Source organism: Pipistrellus kuhlii, unplaced genomic scaffold (genome assembly GCF_014108245.1).
Source record: "Pipistrellus kuhlii isolate mPipKuh1 unplaced genomic scaffold, mPipKuh1.p scaffold_m20_p_64, whole genome shotgun sequence".
NCBI lineage: Eukaryota > Metazoa > Chordata > Mammalia > Chiroptera > Vespertilionidae > Pipistrellus > Pipistrellus kuhlii.
The window spans coordinates 1,596,904-1,614,704 of record NW_023425567.1 but is presented as its reverse complement, the minus strand read 5'-3'; the positions used below and the strand labels follow the sequence as shown (position 1 = coordinate 1,614,704).

Genomic DNA, 17,801 nt, shown 5'->3' with positions numbered 1-17,801 from the left:
GGCGGAGTGTGCGGTGGGGAGGGCAGGGGGGGGACTGAGGCGGAGTGTGGGGCGGGGAGGGCAGGGGGGGGACTGAGGCGGAGGGTGGGGCGGGGAGGGCGGGGGGGGGGACTGAGGCGGAGTGTGGGGCGGGGAGGGCAGGGGGGGGACTGAGGCGGAGTGTGGGGCGGGGAGGGCAGGGGGGGGGACTGAGGCGGAGTGTGGGGCGGGGAGGGCAGGGGGGGGACTGAGGCGGAGTGTGGGGCGGGGAGGGCAGGGGGGGGGGACTGAGGCGGAGTGTGGGGCGGGGAGGGCGGGGGGGGGGCGGAGGCGGAGTGTGGGCGGGGAGGGCAGGGGGCGGAGGGCAGGGGGGGGGACTGAGGCGGAGTGTGGGGCAGGGAGGGCAGGGGGGGGGACTGAGGCGGAGTGTGTGCGGTGGGGAGGGCAGGGGGGGGACTGAGGCGGAGTGTGGGGCGGGGAGGGCGGGGGGCGGGGGGACTGAGGCTGAGTGTGGGGCGGGGAGGGCAGGGGGGGGGACTGAGGCTGAGTGTGCGGCGGGGAGGGCGGGGGGGGGGGACTGAGGCGGAGTGTGGGGCGGGGAGGGTAGGCTGGCTCCGGTCCTAAAGCCTGGCCTGCCAGGGCCGTGCGCTCCCTGACCCGGCCTGGAGCTGTGAAATGGGCTCGAGTCTCCCTCCCAGGCCGTGCCAGGGAGAGCAGGGGCCAAGCTGGGACCTGGCCTGGCTCTGCAGGCGCCTTAGTGGGACCCCCCCTCCCCCCGAATCAAGTCAGGAGGCTGTGTCTGTGCAGGGGGAGCCGTGACCCCTGCCCGCGTCTGGCCCAGGCACCCACTGGCCTGAGACAGCTCAGGAGGGACCGGAGGCCCCGCAGGGTCGCGGCCAGGGTGCCTGTGCTGCTCCCGTCCCATCCTCCCTCCCGGGGCCGCACAGCTGTCGGCCTCACACGACCGGCAGAGCACGGACTGTGTCCAAGGACGAACACCCTCAGTCTCTGGTCCTGATCTGCTGTACAAACATGTACACACACCACCCACACAGGCACACATGTAACGCACTGCATGCAGACACAGATACCACACAACTATATGCGTGTACACAGCATGATGACATGCACGCACACACCACACACCATGTGTGCACATATCACACACCACACTGTAACACACATGCTACACCCAACCTACACACATGTATGCACATACCAGGTGTACTGGTTAATAATGGCAGGTTTTATAATAAAAGAAAACACAATAATTTCAAGAGAAACATCAAAAGTGCTTTATTCAAAGTAATGTCCATCGCTAGCTACTCATTTCCCCATCTTTCAGGGAATTTGTGGATACCTTCCCAATAGAACTTTTCTTGTTTTGAGGCAAACCATTCAGAGGCTCCATTCTCCACTTCTTTGTACGTTTTGAGGTGCTGCTCAGACAGTGCGTGTGCCATCGATTGGAACACGTGGTCATCTGAAGGAGCGAGGGCTGGTGAATACGGCGGGTGGGTTAATACTCCCAGGCAAGATCTTTTAAAGTGTCTTTAACTGGTTTTGAAGTGTGTGATGGTGCGTCATCATGAAGCAAAATTACTATGCCATGTCTATTGGCACATTCTGGTCGTTTTATGATCAAACTGTGATTCAAATTGATTATTTGTAGTTTGGAGGGATCAGTATTATTAGTTTCACCTGGTTTTAGAAGCTCATAATACACCACACCTTCCTGTTCTGTCGGTAGCGATCAGTATTAACGGTTTCACCCGGTTTTAGAAACTCATCCACACCACACCTTCCTGGTCCCACCAAATGCAGAGCACTGTCTACTTTCTGAAGCGATTTGGCCTTGCAGTCTATGTTGATGGTTGACCTGGATCAACCCATGGTTTTGTGCATGTGGGATTCTCAAAATAAATCCACTTTTCATCGCCAGTCACAATTAGATGTAAAAAAAGACTTTCTTTCTTGCCATTGAAGCAATATTTTACTGATGACTTTTCAGTTTTCCATTTGTCTTTCGTTCAGTTGATGTGGCACCCATTTTCCTTCCTTTAAAACCCTTCCATTGCTTGTAAATTATCGGAAAGTGTTTGCTGAGCAACGTTTAATCTTTTTGCAAGTTGCTTTTGAGGTTGACACGCATCTTCATCCTATAGTGCTTGTCACTGTTGGTCTTCAGTCTTTTTCTGTTGACCTGGACGTTGTCTTTCACCTCGAAATCACCACTTTTGAAGCGCCAGCGCTCCCAAAGATCTTGAGGTGCAGCATACTCACCATAAACTTCCCGAAGTATGCGGTCACTTTTTCCTCAAAATAAAGTAATGAATTAAAACTTCCCGCAAGTTTTTTTTTTTGGCACGAAATTGGACATTTTTAAGTGTAAAAATATCTATGATGTTAACACCTTCAGCAAATTTGACATATGAAGTTTTGAAGCTTGTTGTCAATACAACAAAATAGCACACATATAAAATCACACATATATGAACATATGTGTAACTCCATCTATTGAAAAAAAATCCACATTATTAACTGGTAAACCTAGTACACTCCACACAGCCACACACATGCACACATATACTCAAAACATACTCTTGCATGCACCCCACACCCTCCCACATCACGCAACCCTCCACACTCACTCCTTTCGCACACTCACATGCGTCTTTCTTTCCTTCTTTCTTTTTTAAAAATATATTTTATTGATTTTTTACAGAGAGGAAGGGAGAGGGAGAGAGCTAGAAACGTCGATGAGAGAGAAACATCGACCAGCTGCCTTCTACACACCCCTCACTGGGGATGTGCCCGTAACCAAGGTACATGCCCTTGACCGGAATCGAACCCAGGACCTTTCAGTCCGCAGACCGACGCTCTACCACTGAGCCAAACCGGTTTCGGCTCACACGTGTCTTTCTCACACCTGGTCTCCGCCCCTCTCCTGTCCTATCTTTTTGCCCTCATGTGTTTTCTTCACAGAGCCCCTCAGCACACACACAGCACACACAGCCCACACAGCACACACACAGAACACACACAGCACCTGCACAGCACACACAGCCCACACAGCACACACGCATCTCACACACCACACACGCACAGCACACACAGCACGCAAAGCACACACACAGCACCTGCACAGCACACACAGCCCACACAGCCCACACAGCGCACACACAGCACGCACAGCACACACAGCACGCACAGCACACAGAGCACACACACAGCTCACAAGCTCACACACAGCACACACACAACTCACACAGCACACAGCACACACAGAGCACACACAACTCACACAGAGCACACACAGCTCACACAGCACATACACAGTTCACACAGCACACACACAGCACACACATAGCTCACACAGCACACATACAGCAGGCCTCAGGGTGACCCGGGGCTCCGGGAAGGGGGGGCCTCAGGGTGACCCCGGGGCTCCGGGAAGGGGGGGCCTCAGGGTGACCCCGGGGCTCCGGGAAGGGGGGGGCCTCAGGGTGACCCCGGGGCTCCGGGAAGGGGGGGCCTCAGGGTGACCCCGGGGCTCCGGGAAGGGGGGGCTCAGGGTGACCCCGGGGCTCCGGGAAGGGGGGGCTCAGGCAGTGACCCCGGGGCTCCGGGAAGGGGGGGCTCAGGGTGACCCCGGGGCTCCGGGAAGGGGGGCTCAGGCAGTGACCCCGGGGCTCTGGGAAGGGGGGGCTCAGGGTGACCCTGGGGCTCCGGGAAGGGGGGCTCAGGCAGTGACCCCGGGGGCTCGGAGGGAGGCAGGAAGGTCCCGACGCCGGAGCACAGGACGGAAACCCTGGCGGCCGAGAGGCTGGGTGCGGGTCTGACCCGAGGGCTCAGCAGGCCCCTGAGCAGGGCCGCGGTGGGCGGGCGCGGCCCCGGGAGCCGGAGGCTGCGGGTGAGGAGCACCGGGCAGCAGAGCGGAGGCGGGAGGGCCGCGGGGCTGAGGCTCAGGCAGCAGCTGCCGCTGATGGGGGCGCCCCGGCCTGGCCGCCCCGGGGCCTGGTGTGGTGGACCGTGGGGCGGGGGGGGTGGTGCGGGGGGGGCAGGAGGCCCGGGGCCTGGTTGTGGTGGCCGTGGGGCGGGGGGGGGGGGGGCGGGGGCCCGGGGCCTGTGTGGTGGCCGTGGGGCGGGGGGGGGGGGCGGGGCCCGGGGCATGGTGTGGGTGGCCGTGGGGGCACGGAGGGGGGGGGGGGCGGGGGCCCCGGGGCCTGGTGTGGTGGTGGGGCCGTGGTGCGGGGGGCGGGCGGGGGGTGGGGGGGGGTGCGTGGGGGGGGGGGTGCGGGGGGGGCATGAGGCCCGGGGCGTGTGTTGTGGTGGCCGTGGGGCGGGGGGGGGGGTGGGGGGGGGGGGGGGCCGGGGCTGGTTTGGTGCCTGTGGGGGGGGGGGGGGGGCGGGGGCCTGGGGGGGGCCGGGGCCATGGCTGGTTGTGTTGGATGTGGGGTGGGGGGGGGGGGCCCGGGGCCTGTGTGGTGGCGGGGTACGGGGGTGGTGGGGGGGGGGGGGGGGCCCGGGGCGCTGGTTGTGGTGGGCTGGGGGCGGGGGGGGGGGTTGGGGGGGGGCAGGAGGACCGGGGCCTGGTGTGGTGGAAGTGGGGCGGGGGGTGGGGGGTGTTGGGGGGGCGGGGGCCCGGGGCCTGGTGTGGTGTCCGGGTGGGGCGGGTGGGGGGGTTGGGGGGGGGGGCCCGGGGCCTGGTGTGGTGGCCGTGGGGGCGGGGGGGTGTTGGGGGGGCGGGGCACGGGCCTGGTGTGGTGGCCGTGGGGCGGGGGGGGGTTGTGGGGGCGGGGGGCCCGGGGCCTGGTGTGGTGGCCGTGGGGCGGGGGGGTGTTGGGGGGCGGGGGGCCGGGGCCTGGTGTGGTGGCCGTGGGGCGGGGGGGGGGGGGAGGCCCGGGGCCCTGGTGTGGTGGCCGTGGGGCGGGGGGGGGGGGCAGGAGGCCCGGGGCCTGGTGTGGTGGCTGCAGGGCGGGGGCTGGGGGGGCAGGAGGCCCGGCCGCCCCTGTCGGTGTCCTCCCACCTGCTGCCTCCTCTGGGCCGTGTCCTGTCTGCCTGGCCGTGCTCACGGCGCCGAGGGGAGCGAGCCGTGGCTCCGTGGCGCCGTGGCTCTGTGGCTCCGTGGCGGGCTTGGGGGCTGGGGGGCGGGGGGGCTTCCCGGTGCTACGGGCACGGCTCCGGGCTCTGCGGGCGGGTGAGCCGGCTGTCACCGGTCACCGGTGACCCTGCACTTGACCCTCTGGGCGCACAGAGACGCCCTGCGTCTGGGAAGCGGGCAGCGATGGCGCTGCCTCCCTGGGGTGGGGCTGGGCTGGGCAGGGGTGCCCCTCTGTCCTGCTCAGAGGCCCCCATGCTCCACTCTCTGGCCATCAGACCCTGGTCAGGGTGTACCGCGCCCCCCCACGGGCACCTGGGCCTCCTCCACCCCACACCCCAGTCCCCGGAGCTGACCGAGGGCCTTCGCTGGCACCGCTGGCCCAGGAGCTGGGCACCTTCCCGGGTGACAGCCTGTTCGCAGACAAGCCCCCTCCGCCGAGCCCGGGTTCACGCTGAGGGGAGGGGGGAGGGGAGAGGGGGAGGGGGAGGGGGGAGGGGAGGGAGGAGTGAGAGGAGGGTGGGGGATGGGGAGGGGAAGGGGGAGGGGGAGAGGGAGGGGGAGGGGAGAGGGGGAGGAAGGAGGGGAGGGAGGAGCGGAGAGGAGGTGGGGGAGGGGGGAGGGGACAAGGGAAGGGGAGGGGAGGGAGAGGGGAGGGGTAGGGGTAGGGGAAGGGGGGTAGGGAAGGGGGTAGGGGAGAGGAGGTGGGGGTGGGGGGAGGGGGGAGGGGAGAGGGAGGGGGAGAGGGGAGGGGAGAGGGGAGGGGGGAGGGGAGGGGGAGAGGGGAGGAGGGGGGGGAGGGGGGAGGGGAGAAGGAAAGGGGAGGGGAGAGGGGAGGGGAGAGGGGTGGGGGAGGGGTGAGCCGAAAGGAGGTGGGGAGGGGGGAGGGGAGAGGAGGTGAGGGTGGGGAGGGGGAGGGGAGGGGAGGGGGAGGGGAGGGGGGGGAGCGGGGAGGAGGTGGGGGAGGGGGGAGGGGAGGGGGAGGGGAAGCTGGAGGAGGTGGGGGAGGGGGAGGGGAGGGGGAGGGGGAGGGGAAGCTGGGAGAGGTGGGGAAGGGGAGGGGGGGAGGGAGGGGGGAGGGGAGGGGGGAGGGGAGGGGGAGGGGAGGGGGAGGGGAAGGGGAGGGGAGGGGGAGGGGGAGCGGGGAGGGGGAGGGGAGGGGGAGGGGGAGCGGGGGAGGAGGTGGGGGAGGGGGAGCGGGGAGGATGTGGGGGAGGGGGGAGGGGGAGGGAGAGGAGGTGGGGGAGGGGGAGGGGGAGGGGAGAGGGGGGAGGGGAGGGGGAGGGGCGGGAGGGGGTCGTTTGTGTTGCTAAGCGGGTTGTAACGAGCCGCGGGCGGAGAGGGGCAGGGGCGGGCGGGGTCCGTGGGCCTCGGAGAGGCTGCTCCGTGCTCGGCGCTCGGTTTAAAGTTTGAATTAATTTCTCCCATGGGTTTGCTCACATTCTAATTTTCAACTAAATGAGACATCTGTTTCAGAAAAGGAAAATTTGCTCGGGTTGTCATGGCAACTCTCGTTCTGTAAGGAAATTATTCCGATGGTGACTTCACCACGGAAAGGCAGGAATCCGCCGAGCCGCCTCCCCCGCAGGCGGGATTCTGGTCTCGGCCTCCGGCTCCGGCCGCCCTCCGGAGGCAGGGCCGGGGGGGGGGGGGGGGGCGGGGGGAGGCGGGGGCGGGGAGGGGGGCCGGGGTGAGGCCGGGGGCGGGGGGCCCAGGGGGCCGGGGCGAGGCCGGGGGCGGGGGGGCCGGGGGGCCAGGGGGAGGCGGGGGGCGGGGGGCGGGGGGGCCGGGGCGAGGCTGGGGGTGCGGACAGGACTCCTGTGACCACGGCTGCCCAGCGGGCGGGGTGGGCATGGTGAGGGCGGGCGGCGGGCGGCGGGCCCTGTGGACCCGGGCCCAGGGCCTGGCTGGGCAGCGCCCGGTGTGCGGCCCAGACTGCCCGGGAGAGGCCGGTGGCCTCAGCAAGGACAGCGCCCCCGTCTCCTCCCACAGCCGACACCGGGCGACACCCACAGGCGGGCCACCCCGGAGAGCCCGTCCCGCCTGGGCCCACCTGCCCCCGGAAAGGCCCAGGAGGGGCTCCCGAGGGGTTTGGCCTCCTGCGCCCCCAGGTCCAATGGGAGCCGGGGCGTGGCCTCACGGACAGGGCTGGCATGGGCGGCCCACAGAGGTGGGGCCCCTCGGCCCTCTCAGACGCCCCCTGCCAGCCCTGGGAGGGCACGTGGCCGGCCCGGAGAGGTGACGGGCAGAGCCGTGGGCAGAGCCCTTCCCCCCAGGAGGGCACACGGCGGCCCTGAGCGGGCCCTGACCGTCCGGAGCGGCCCTGCCCCACCCGGGCGCTGCCCCAGGCCAGCCTGTGGGTCTCCTGGCCCCAAAGACAGGCGTGGGGGAGGGGCATGGCGGGAGGGGGGAGGGGCATGGTGGGAGGGGGCATGGCAGGAGGGGGCGGGGAGGGCGGGGAGGGAGGCGGGCGCAGTGGTGGCAGCCCCGAGTCCTGCCTGGTGAGACCCGCGAGGGCCTGCCGCAGCCACGCCAGGCCCAGCCGGGCTCCGCGGGCACCCGGGCGGCCCCAGGAAGGTCAGAGCCCGGTGCTCACCGCCCGCTCTGGCCCCTCCTCCCAGGCAGCCCTGGTTTTACGGCTGGGGCTTCAACCTCCCGCGAGGACAGGCCCTGCTGGACAAGTGGAACCTCATCCCAGAAGGCCTGGACATCCTCATCACCCACGGGCCCCCGCTGGGTAAGACCCGCCCAGCCCGCCCAGCCCACCCAGCCCAGCCCAGCCCGCCCAGCCGCCCAGCCCAGCCCGCCCAGCCCACCCAGCCCAGCCCAGCCCACCCAGCCACCCAGCCAGCCGCCTGCCCAGCCCGCCCATCCCAGCCCAGCCCAGCCCAGCCCGCCCAGCCCGCCCAGCCCGCCCGCCTGCCCAGCCCGCCCAGCCCAGCCCAGCACCCCCAGCCCGCCCAGCCAGCCCGCCCAGCCCAGCCCAGCCCCAGCCCGCCCAGCCCAGCTCCAGCCCCAGCCCCAGCCCAGCCCAGCCCAGCCCAGCCCGCCCAGCCCAGCCCAGCCCAGCCCAGCCAGCCCAGCCCAGCCCAGCCCGCCAGCCCAGCCAGCCCGCCCGCCCAGCCCAGCCCAGCCCAGCCCAGCCAGCCAGCCCGCCCAGCCCAGCCCCAGCCCAGCCCCAGCCCAGCCCCAGCCCCAGCCCAGCCCAGCCCCAGCCCCAGCCCCAGCCCCAGCCCAGCCCAGCCCAGCCCAGCCTGCCCGCCCAGCCCGCCAGCCCAGCCCAGCCCCCAGCCCCAGCCCAGCCCAGCCCAGCCCAGCCCAGCCTGCCCGCCCAGCCCGCCCAGCCCAGCCCAGCCCCGCCCCAGCCCAGCCCAGCCCCAGCCCAGCCCGCCCAGCCCGCCCAGCCCAGCCCAGCCCAGCCCGCCCAGCCAGCCCAGCCCGCCCAGCCAGCCCAGCCCAGCCCAGCCCGCCAGCCCAGCCCGCCAGCCCAGCCCAGCCCAGCCCAGCCCAGCCAGCCCGCCCGCCCAGCCCAGCCCAGCCCAGCCAGCCCGCCCAGCCCAGCCCAGCCCAGCCCGCCCAGCCAGCCCAGCCCCAGCCCCAGCCCCAGCCCCAGCCCCAGCCCAGCCCAGCCCCAGCCCCAGCCCCAGCCCCAGCCAAGCCCAGCCCCAGCCCCAGCCCCAGCCCAGCCCAGCCCCAGCCCCAGCCCCAGCCCAGCCCAGCCCAGCCCAGCCCAGCCCGCCCAGCCCGCCCAGCCCAGCCTGCCCAGCCCAGCCCAGCCCAGCCCAGCCAGCCCGCCCGCCCAGCCCAGCCCCAGCCCAGCCCGTCTAGCCCCAGCTAAGCCTCTGCCCCAGCCCAGCCCAGCCCAGCCCAGCTCCAGCCCAGCCCCAGGCCAGCCTGCCCAGCCCACCCAGCCCGCCCAGCCAGCCCAGCCCAGCCCAGCCCCAGCCCAGCCCCAGTCTAGCCCCAGCTAAGCCCCTGCCCCAGCCCAGCCAGCCCAGCCCCAGGCCAGCCTGCCCTCTCCTGGAGGACGCTGAGGGTGGGTGTGTGTGGAGCCAGTTGCTGGGGCATCAGGAGTCGCCCTGTTGGCTTCCCAATCCCCTGAGCCGGGCTGGGTTTGTGACTCCGCAGACTCCTCCAGCCCCGCAGGAGGTCAGGATCGCTGCCGGGTTACACGTGTGGTGGCTGGAGCTTCCTGTCACACAGGAAGGAGCCGCCCTACTGTGTGCCAGAGTCAGAAAGCAGCTCAGAGTCCTGGGCACTCGCACCCAGGGCCACCCCACCCCTCCTCACCTGGCCCCTTCCCGCCCCTCAGCCCCTTCGATTCCACCTCCAGGCTGTCCCAGCCACTCCCTCTCTCCACATCTGCCCTCCCCAGTGGCTCTCTGACCACCTCCTCACTGGCCCACAGCCCCAAGTCCCGCCCCTTCCGCTTCCCTCTTCACACCAGCTGTCGGTTATGCCATGCTCTCCCTACGGGCAGAGGGCCCAGAACGGCCCAGCCCCCGGGACACGCTCAGGGTTCGGGAAGCCTGAGGCAGAGCAGAGACAGCTGCCAGAGGGGGCCAGGGAGCTTGGGGAGGAGGGGCCCACAGAGTGGGGACTGGGGGAGGCAGGGAAGGGAGGGGGGGGGCGTCCCAGGTGGGAGGGCCCAGGGCAGCTGGTGTCATTGGCTCACACTGTGCAGGAGGGAGCTGCCCTACTGTGTGCCAGCGCCCAGCCAGGGCCCACGGAGTGCTGAGAGGAAGGCTTTGCTACCCCCGTTTTCAAATGGAGGAGCCCCCAGTCCCAGGCCCTGGCAGGGTTTAGGGGCGACACAGGGCTGTGTGAGCCCCACGGGGAGCCAGCTGACCACACCCGTGTCGGTCCTCCGTGAGGCTCTGGGGCGGGCTGCTGTCCTCCCTCCCTCCCTCAGTCCGTCTGTCCAAACACTTATCTTTGGGGGTCCTCACCCCCTTCACACACACACACACACACACACACACACACGCACACACACGTACACACACGTGCACACACGCATGCACACACACACACAGCCCCTGTGGTGGGAACGCCTGTGTGCCCGGCCCGGACGCCTGGGTGCATTGCTGAATGAAACCAACGCACAGAGAGGTCACAGGACTCTCCGAGGTCACACAGCCAGGGGGACCTAATACCCAGGGACCTGATACCCAGGCGCCTGCCCCAAGCCTCTCCCCGCCCGCTTCCCGCCTCTTCTCTCCCTCCTCCCGTCCCCCTCCTCCCTCCTTTCATTCTCTCGCTGCCTCGTCTCTCTCCCTCTTTCTCCCTCTCTCATCTCAAGTGAATGTGTGTTGCCACCTGCCTGATTCTCTGAGTCGAGGGGCCGTGTGCCCGCCCCCCAGCAGTTGTGAAAGCCCGTTGTGCCCACCCAAACAGGGGGGCGAGGGGCGAGGTGCCGCCTGGGTAATCAGCTCTGCTTTGTGTGCGTGGCCTGCAAGGCTCACCAGCAGCTGCCATGTGGGCGCCGGGAGGCTGGCGGCACACCCAGGCTTTTCATGCTTCCGTGACGTTTGTTCAGAAGGTTTCAACGTGGCAGCCTCGCCCCGCTCCTCTCCGCAGCTGGCGCGGGTGCCCGGCCTCTCCTGCCCCCTCAGGCCTCCGTTTGCTTGTCGCCGCAGTGGTGGGTGCCACCCTTGGGCCACTGTGAGCATGGATGGCCAGGGCTCCCGTGTTCCAGCACTCCCGCCCTCCCCCCTCCACCCTGGGCTCTTGTCAGCTGGCTGTGTGGCCAGCCGGGTGGGGCTGGCTGGGCGAGCGTGCTGGGTGTGGGAGCTGCGCCCGGCCTGTGAGTCCAGACGCCCGGTCCCCGGGGCGGCAGAGGCCGCTGACCGGGACTGGGTGAGCCACACCTCACTGCCCTGCTCTCCCCGCGCAGGCTTCCTGGACTGGGTGCCCAAGAAGATGCAGCGGGTGGGCTGCGTGGAGCTGCTCAACACGGTGCAGAGGCGCGTCCAGCCGCGGCTGCACGTCTTCGGCCACATCCACGAAGGTCAGCTACGGGGCGGGCGGGGCCGCACGTACCAGGGCTCCTCACGGCTCTTTAGAAGGCAGCTCGCCTCCTTCCACCCAGTGATCTCCTGCGAGTTCTCTGGTGGAGGGAGTGGCCCGTTGGGGTTGGTGATGATGGTGATGCTGCTGCTGGTGGTGATAGTGATGATGGTGATGGTGGTGGTGATGATGTGATGGGTGTTGGTGATGGTGGTGATGGTGGTGACGGTGGTGACGATGATGGTGATGGTGGTGATGGTGATGATGGTGATAGAGATGGTGGTAGTGATGATGATGGTGATTGTGATGGTGGTGATGGTGATCATGGTGATGATGGTGATAGAGATGGTGGTAGTGATGATGATGGTGATTGTGATGATGATGATGGTGGTGATGGTGATCATGGTGATGGTGATGATGATGGTGGTGGTAATGGTGGTGGTGATGGTGGTGATTGTAGTGATGGTGATGATGGTAATAGTGGTGATGGTGGTGGTGATGATGGTGATGATGGTGTTGATGGTGATGATGGTGGTGGTGGTGATGATGGTGATGATGGTGTTGATGGTGAGGATGGTGATGATGGTAATGGTGGTGGTGATGATGGTGATGATGGTGTTGATGGTGATGATGATGGTGGTGGTGACGGCGTGATGATGATGGTGGTGATCATGTGATGGCGGTTGTGGTGGTGGTGCTGGTGTCAATGCTGATGTCTGTGTGCTTCCCAGGCTCTGAGCCGAACACCCTTTGTGGATTCTCTCATTTGGTCCTCACAGCAGCCTTGGGAAGAGCATCTGTCATTGTCACCCTTAGTTAGAGATGAAGAGACGAAGCTGAGAGTCTCAGTAGTTTGCCCCAGACTTACTCAGCCCGTGGTGGCTGATGCCCTTGACTGCTGTCCTCACCAGACCACGCTTCCTGCTCCAGGCCCTGGCCTGCCCCTCGGCCTTGACAGGTGTGTGCTTCCTCTCCAGGGTACGGCGTCATGGCAGACGGGACCACCACCTATGTGAACGCGTCCGTGTGCACCGTGAACTACCAGCCCGTGAACCCGCCCATAGTCATCGACCTGCCCACGCCCCGGAACTCCTGACTGCCCCGTCGTCACGGCCCTCCCACTGCGGCAGCTGGTGTGCCTGGCTGAGAGCACGGAGCCCGCCCCCTCCACGCACACAGCCCGGCCGGCGGGGACCAGCCCGGCAGGTGCGCTGAGGCCTTGGACTGAAGCCTCTCACCCCTGACTCCTCAGCCTCCGTCACCGGGAGCCGGGACCCTGGGGCCCTCGGGGGCTCTGTGCTCATCGCTGTTTCCTGCGTGGACATCCGTGTGAAGGACCCAGGCGGCAGAGGCGGCGCCGGCTGTGCAGGGTCCGAGGGCGTGTCCGGGCTCTCTCAGGAACGCCGCTGCCCTGGAGCCTGCACCGGCCGTGTGGGTCCCGTTTCCTGTGGGCGTCTTTGCTGACACTCGCTGGCTCGCTCGCTGGCTCGGAGCCTGGATGATTCGGGGGTTGGTTGGTTCTACAGAATGAGCCCAGGACCCGCCGCAGGGTTCCCAAGTCATGGACGAAGCCTGGTCCCCCCCGGGCTGCGCTGGTCTGCACAACTCCGCGGCCTGAGGGCTCACAGGCCGAGGCCACCTAACCACGCATGTGCTCGGGCTGGCGTGCACCGGGCACACGCATGCACATGCATGCACGCACATGCACACCTTAATTTAATGAGCGGGTCCCCTGCTTCTCATTGCCGTCCTCCAGTGGGGTTCCCTCACGCTGTTTGGGTTCCACCTGGCGCGCCCACAGCCGAGGATGGCGAAGGGGTCACGGGCCTCGTCCCAGCGCCAGCTGGCCCGTAGCGGGAGGTGGCACAGCGACAGCACAGGCCCAGGGCCTCCCTTTTCTCCTTAAATCAGGACGGGGGTGGGGGTGGGGGCCTGAGTCTCTGAGGGAGGGGCAGCCAGCAGGGCCTGGCGGGGAGCGGCGAGGCAGGCAGGGGGGGCGCGAGCAGCGTCAGAGTCTGTCTTCCTTTATGATTGGGCCGTTGTGCTCAGCGTGGATGTTTCTGCATCAGCTTTGATTTTAACAAACCTGGCATTAAGATAGCATCCAGTGCCGTCCTCACTGAGGCTTTGGGTAAGCCCTGAAATTGTGCTCCCGAGGGGAGGGTCCGGCTCGCCTCCCCCGAGCCCCAGCTGGGAGCCAGCCTTCGCTGTTACATCTCATTTACCCCGTCCAGCCTGCAGGGTGGGCACCGCTGGCCCCGTCCTAGAGATGAGGTGAAGACCAGAGAGGCGGGGGAACTGGCCTCAGAAGCGGCAGCGGCAGGATCTGAACCTCGCTTTCCCCACCACCAGCTCCGCCCTGCACGGCCAGGCGTGCCCCAGGTCCTTGTTTGGTAACTGCGGTCCGTTCGGACCTGTCTGGTTCATTGCTCGTGGCGCCCGGAGCCCTGCACCCTGTTCCTCCTCCTCGGTGGCTCCTGGAGGGGCTCAGGGCACCACCGGTGGGGGAAGGGGGAGAGGGAGCTGCGGCCACATCGCACTGGCCCATGCCAGCTCAGCACTTTGGGGGGCAGCGCTTTGGGAGCCCTGTTTGGCCAAGTGGTTCCTGGCAGCTGGGGTGTGTGCGAGGCCCCGGGGTGCCCCAGACGCAGAGTTGGGGGTGGGGGGAGGGAGAAAAGGCCCTTTCAGCCGCCTCTATGCATTTCTATGTGGACCACGATCTATAACTTGTTTTCCTGAGATGTCTTCAGAAGAGGCTGTATTTTTATGTGGAGAAGGAAAGCTACGAAGGCAGCTGTTACTTTAAGAGAACATTCACTAACGTCCTTGGGGTACGGAGCTGATGGCGTGCTCCTCAACCATTTTGGCATAACTCGATTGTGGCTGTAATTTTTTTGTCAAGCATGTCAGACAATAAAGTCTTTGTAAAAAGAAAGGGAAGTCCCCGTGGTGCCTCTTCCTGTGTCTGTGTCTGTGGGGCATGTGGGGCATGTGGGGCAGGAGCAGAGCCAGCCCGTGAGTCCTGGGTCTGGGACCTTCCTCCCATGGTCAGCGACAGGTGCCCTTCTGCTCTCTCCAGCGTCCTGGGCACTGGGGCTCTCAGAGGTGGTTGGCGGGGGCAGTTCTGGGCCCTGTTGTGTTCAAATACCTTCCGGTAGCAGCATGTGCGACCCCACTCCTGCCAACCTAGCGGTCCAGGTGTTGTCCAAGAAAAGCTCTGGCAGCATAGTGACTCCAGGCCCAAAGCTCCTCAAGCTGCAAGAATCCTGCCCCTTTCAATCATCCATCAATTCATCAATACACCCATCCACTCACCTACCCATTGCCCCATCCATCCATCCACTCACCGACCTATCCATTCAACCATCCATCCATCCATCCATCCACCCACCTATCTATCCATCCATCCATCCATCCACCCATCCACCAATTCATCCATCCATCCACCCACCCAGCATCCATCTATCCACCCATCTAAACATTGACTCATCTACCCACCATCCATCTACTCATCCATCCATTTACCTATTGACCTATCCATCCATCCATCCATTCATTCCACACTCACTCACTGAGCACCTCCCATGGGCCTGGCTTGGACTAGGAGATGGCAGTAGAGCTGCTGACAGGGTTGGGAGATAGGTGGATGGGTAATGGATGTGGGGTGTGGGGATGGGAAGAGCTAAGATGGCAACGGATGTTGGCTGCCAGCATGAAGGTGGAGCATGGGAGTGGGAAGAGCAGGCTTAAGGAGAGGCATTGTGCCCGTGGGATATGCAGGAAGGTTTTTAAAAAGCATATATTTTTATTTACTTCAGAGAGGAGGGGAGAGAGGGAGGGCAACAGAAACATCAATGGTGAGAGAATCATTGGTCGGCTGCCTCCTGCACGCCCCACACTGGGCATGTGCCCACAGCCCGGGCATGTGCCCTGCCTGGGAACCTAATCCTGACCTCCTGGTTCATAGGTCGACGTTCAACTCCTGAGCCACGCTGACCGGGCCCTAAGGGTTTAAGGGTGGAGATTTTAAGGGGAGGGGGTCCCGGGGGAAGATCTCAATAGAATATTCGGCAGGTGTTTCCTTTCAGGGTCCAGGTCTCCACTGCGGATTGGTTGGTGTTGGGGCAGCTGGTGTGAGGTCAGGTGTGACTTCCCTGCCTGGGCCTGGAGCTGAGATGCAACTGAGGCCGGAATGTTCTCTGAAGGAAGCAGAGGTCAGGGGGGCCAAACCGCGTGACCAGCCACACACCCTCGAGGGGGGGTGTGGCAGGCGGCTAGACAGACCCGAGCAGATCAGGGTGGAGGGGCCCAGGACAGGTCACCAGGGCGGTAAGCCCCGGGTGCCTAGCGACAGGTGGGACCTTGACCCCAGGGTGACCTTTGCTGCACATCCCTAAGTGACCTGCACACACATGCATCTTGCTGAGCTTTCTGTTGCGACTGCACGGCATTTACAGAGGAGAGGAGGGAGAAGTGGTATTTTTAGAACGTCGCGTCTAGTGATTCACGCAAACCATTCCTCTCGATATTTAAATCTTTGCTTTCTGTCATCGCGCTCACGATTTTCACCTCAGGGACGCCGTACAGAGTGTGAGGGCTATACCTGAGCACTTCTCTGGGGGAGGGGCCGCCACAAACAGCTGTGTATTGAAGGCCACATTCCAGCTGTCCCTGTGGACACAGGCGTGGGTCCACCCTCGCGCGCTGTCCTGTAACTCGGTGCTCTCGGAGGGCTCTCTGGAATGTCCTAGGGGGCGGATTTACTTGTTTCTTCCCGTTTTCCCTTTTCTTGCCTTGCTGCTCTGGCAGGCCTGGCAGTGAGGACGCACACGGGGAGGGCCGTCCTGGCTGCTAACCTCTGGGGAAGCCATTGCTCCCTCACGCTCCCTGTAACGTCAGCTTGAGGCTTCTGTGAACGTGTTCTGTTCGGTTAAGGAGGTCCCTGTATGTCCCAGCCTGTTGAGGTTTTTCTGAGGAATCCATGCCGATTGATACAAACGAGGGGACTGCGATGTGGCCGCGTCTCCGGGAGTTCGCCCCCTGGCAGCTCACTGACCTTCCTGGAGAGGTGCTCCCTGTTCGCCTCCCGTTTGGGAGCCCCCCTCCTCCTGGGATCCCCACATTCACTGTGTGCGCTGCGTGCTCCCTGTGCTCCCAGCTCTCCGAGGCTGTGCTCGTTTCTCTTTTTTGTTGTTGTTTTAAGACCAGATGGCCTCAATTCACCTATCCACGAGTTTTCTATAAAACTCTTCTATAAGACCATTTCTCTTATTTTGGAAGGGTATTTTGCTAACTACAGAATTTTCTCCACTATTTTCTCTCTCTGCATTTCAATGTGTGTACGTGTTTTCTTCAAACTCACCCACCTTCCCTTGTGCTGAACGTACTATTGGGTCTGCCGAAGGCAGTCTGTTCCTCTTCCTTTTCCACTCCTGTGGGGCCCCGGGCCTGGCCAGAGGCGGAGGGAGGCACTGGCACCGGGAGCCCAGCGCTGCGGTCAGCAGTGCCCTAGCCCCTCGGCCTCCTGGCTTCGACTCCCAGGGCACTGGGCCCTCAGCCCTGAGACCCCGGGAGGTCCGGCTCCAGGCTGTGGGCTGGGGCTCTGAGGCTCCCGGAGACCAGGGCTCCCCACCCCTCCTCTCTTCTGTCTGTGCCTGCGGTCGGGGCCCTCCCGTTAACAGGTCTGTGTGGCACGGCGCTGCTGGCTGGGCGGGGGCGGCTGCGCCCGAGGAAGGCAGCGCAGGGGGAGGTCCATCTTTGCAGGTGCGGAAACGGGGGTGGGGGTGGGGGCAGGCTGCACAGGGCTGGGGCAGTCTCCCCAAGAAAGGAGCTGCTGGGCTGAGGGGTCCCTGCCTCCTGCCCTGCCAGAACCCCTCAGCCTCCACCCCACACCCCTGCCAGGCTGGGGGGGCGCTGAGAGCCTGGAGCACAGAGCTGCCTCCCCCACCCCAGACCGCCCTCCACGCCCACAGGTCTCCCTCTGCGGGGCTGGCTCAGCGTCTCCACAGGCGGAGCTGCATCTGCCAGGGCCGTGGCAGGGCCGTGGCAGGGCTGTCTGTGGCAGGTAGGGCAGGCGAGGCAGAGGCCCAGGTCTGTCCAGGACTAGGAAGCGCTGTCCCGGCCCCCACAGGCTCTCAGAATGGAAGCTCCAGCACGGGTGTGGGGACGGGGGAGGGGGAGAATGAGGGGAGGCTTGGGGGTGAGATGAGGGAGGGGAGGGGGGTCCTCCGAAGCCACAGAGCCCTCTCCACAGAGGTAATACTTTATTTGCTCAGACTAGCGAGGCGCTGAGGCTCGGGCGATGGCGGTCCCTGGCCAGGACGAGGGCAGTGCCGAGCGCTGACCTCGCGGCCGCCGCTGTGGGCTGCTGGCTCCTGGCGGCCGTCTCACGGCTCCCGGGGCCCGGCCACGGTCCGGCCGGCGGTGGGCGGCCCGCTCGGTCGGCGCCTACTGCAGGAAGGCGCGCAGGAAGTCGTTGTAGGAGAGCCGGGAGGACAGCGTCTTGTCGTAGTACTCCAGGATGTGGAAGAACTCCTCCTCCGACAGGTTGATGCTGAACTGCCGCAGCACCTGCGGGGCGGGCCGGGGGGGTGCCACAGGGCTGCCTCAGCGTGCCCCCTCCAGCTGCCCCCTCCACTGTGCCCCTCCACTGTGCCCCCTCCAGCTGCCCCCTCCAGCTGCCCCCTCCACTGTGCCCCCTCCAGCTGCCCCC

General features: G+C 65.6%; 2 protein-coding genes across 3 annotated transcripts in view; one reads left to right on the top strand and one right to left on the bottom strand.

The window, feature by feature from the left end:
- Positions 1–12,433, top strand: part of MPPED1 (metallophosphoesterase domain containing 1) — a 50,205-nt gene extending 37,772 nt beyond the window's left edge. For both annotated transcript variants that reach the window (XM_045575091.1, XM_036420267.2), the window contains 3 exons: positions 7,702–7,817; positions 10,977–11,090; positions 12,067–12,433. In XM_045575091.1, coding sequence (XP_045431047.1) covers positions 7,702–7,817; positions 10,977–11,090; positions 12,067–12,185 — 349 coding nt within the window. In that variant the 3' untranslated portion in view covers positions 12,186–12,433. The remainder of the gene's footprint in view (positions 1–7,701; positions 7,818–10,976; positions 11,091–12,066) is intronic.
- A 5,030-nt stretch (positions 12,434–17,463) lies between these two features.
- Positions 17,464–17,801, bottom strand: part of EFCAB6 (EF-hand calcium binding domain 6) — a 101,327-nt gene continuing 100,989 nt past the window's right edge. The window contains exon 30 of the mRNA XM_045575100.1: positions 17,464–17,659. Coding sequence (XP_045431056.1) covers positions 17,537–17,659 — 123 coding nt within the window. The 3' untranslated portion in view covers positions 17,464–17,536. The remainder of the gene's footprint in view (positions 17,660–17,801) is intronic.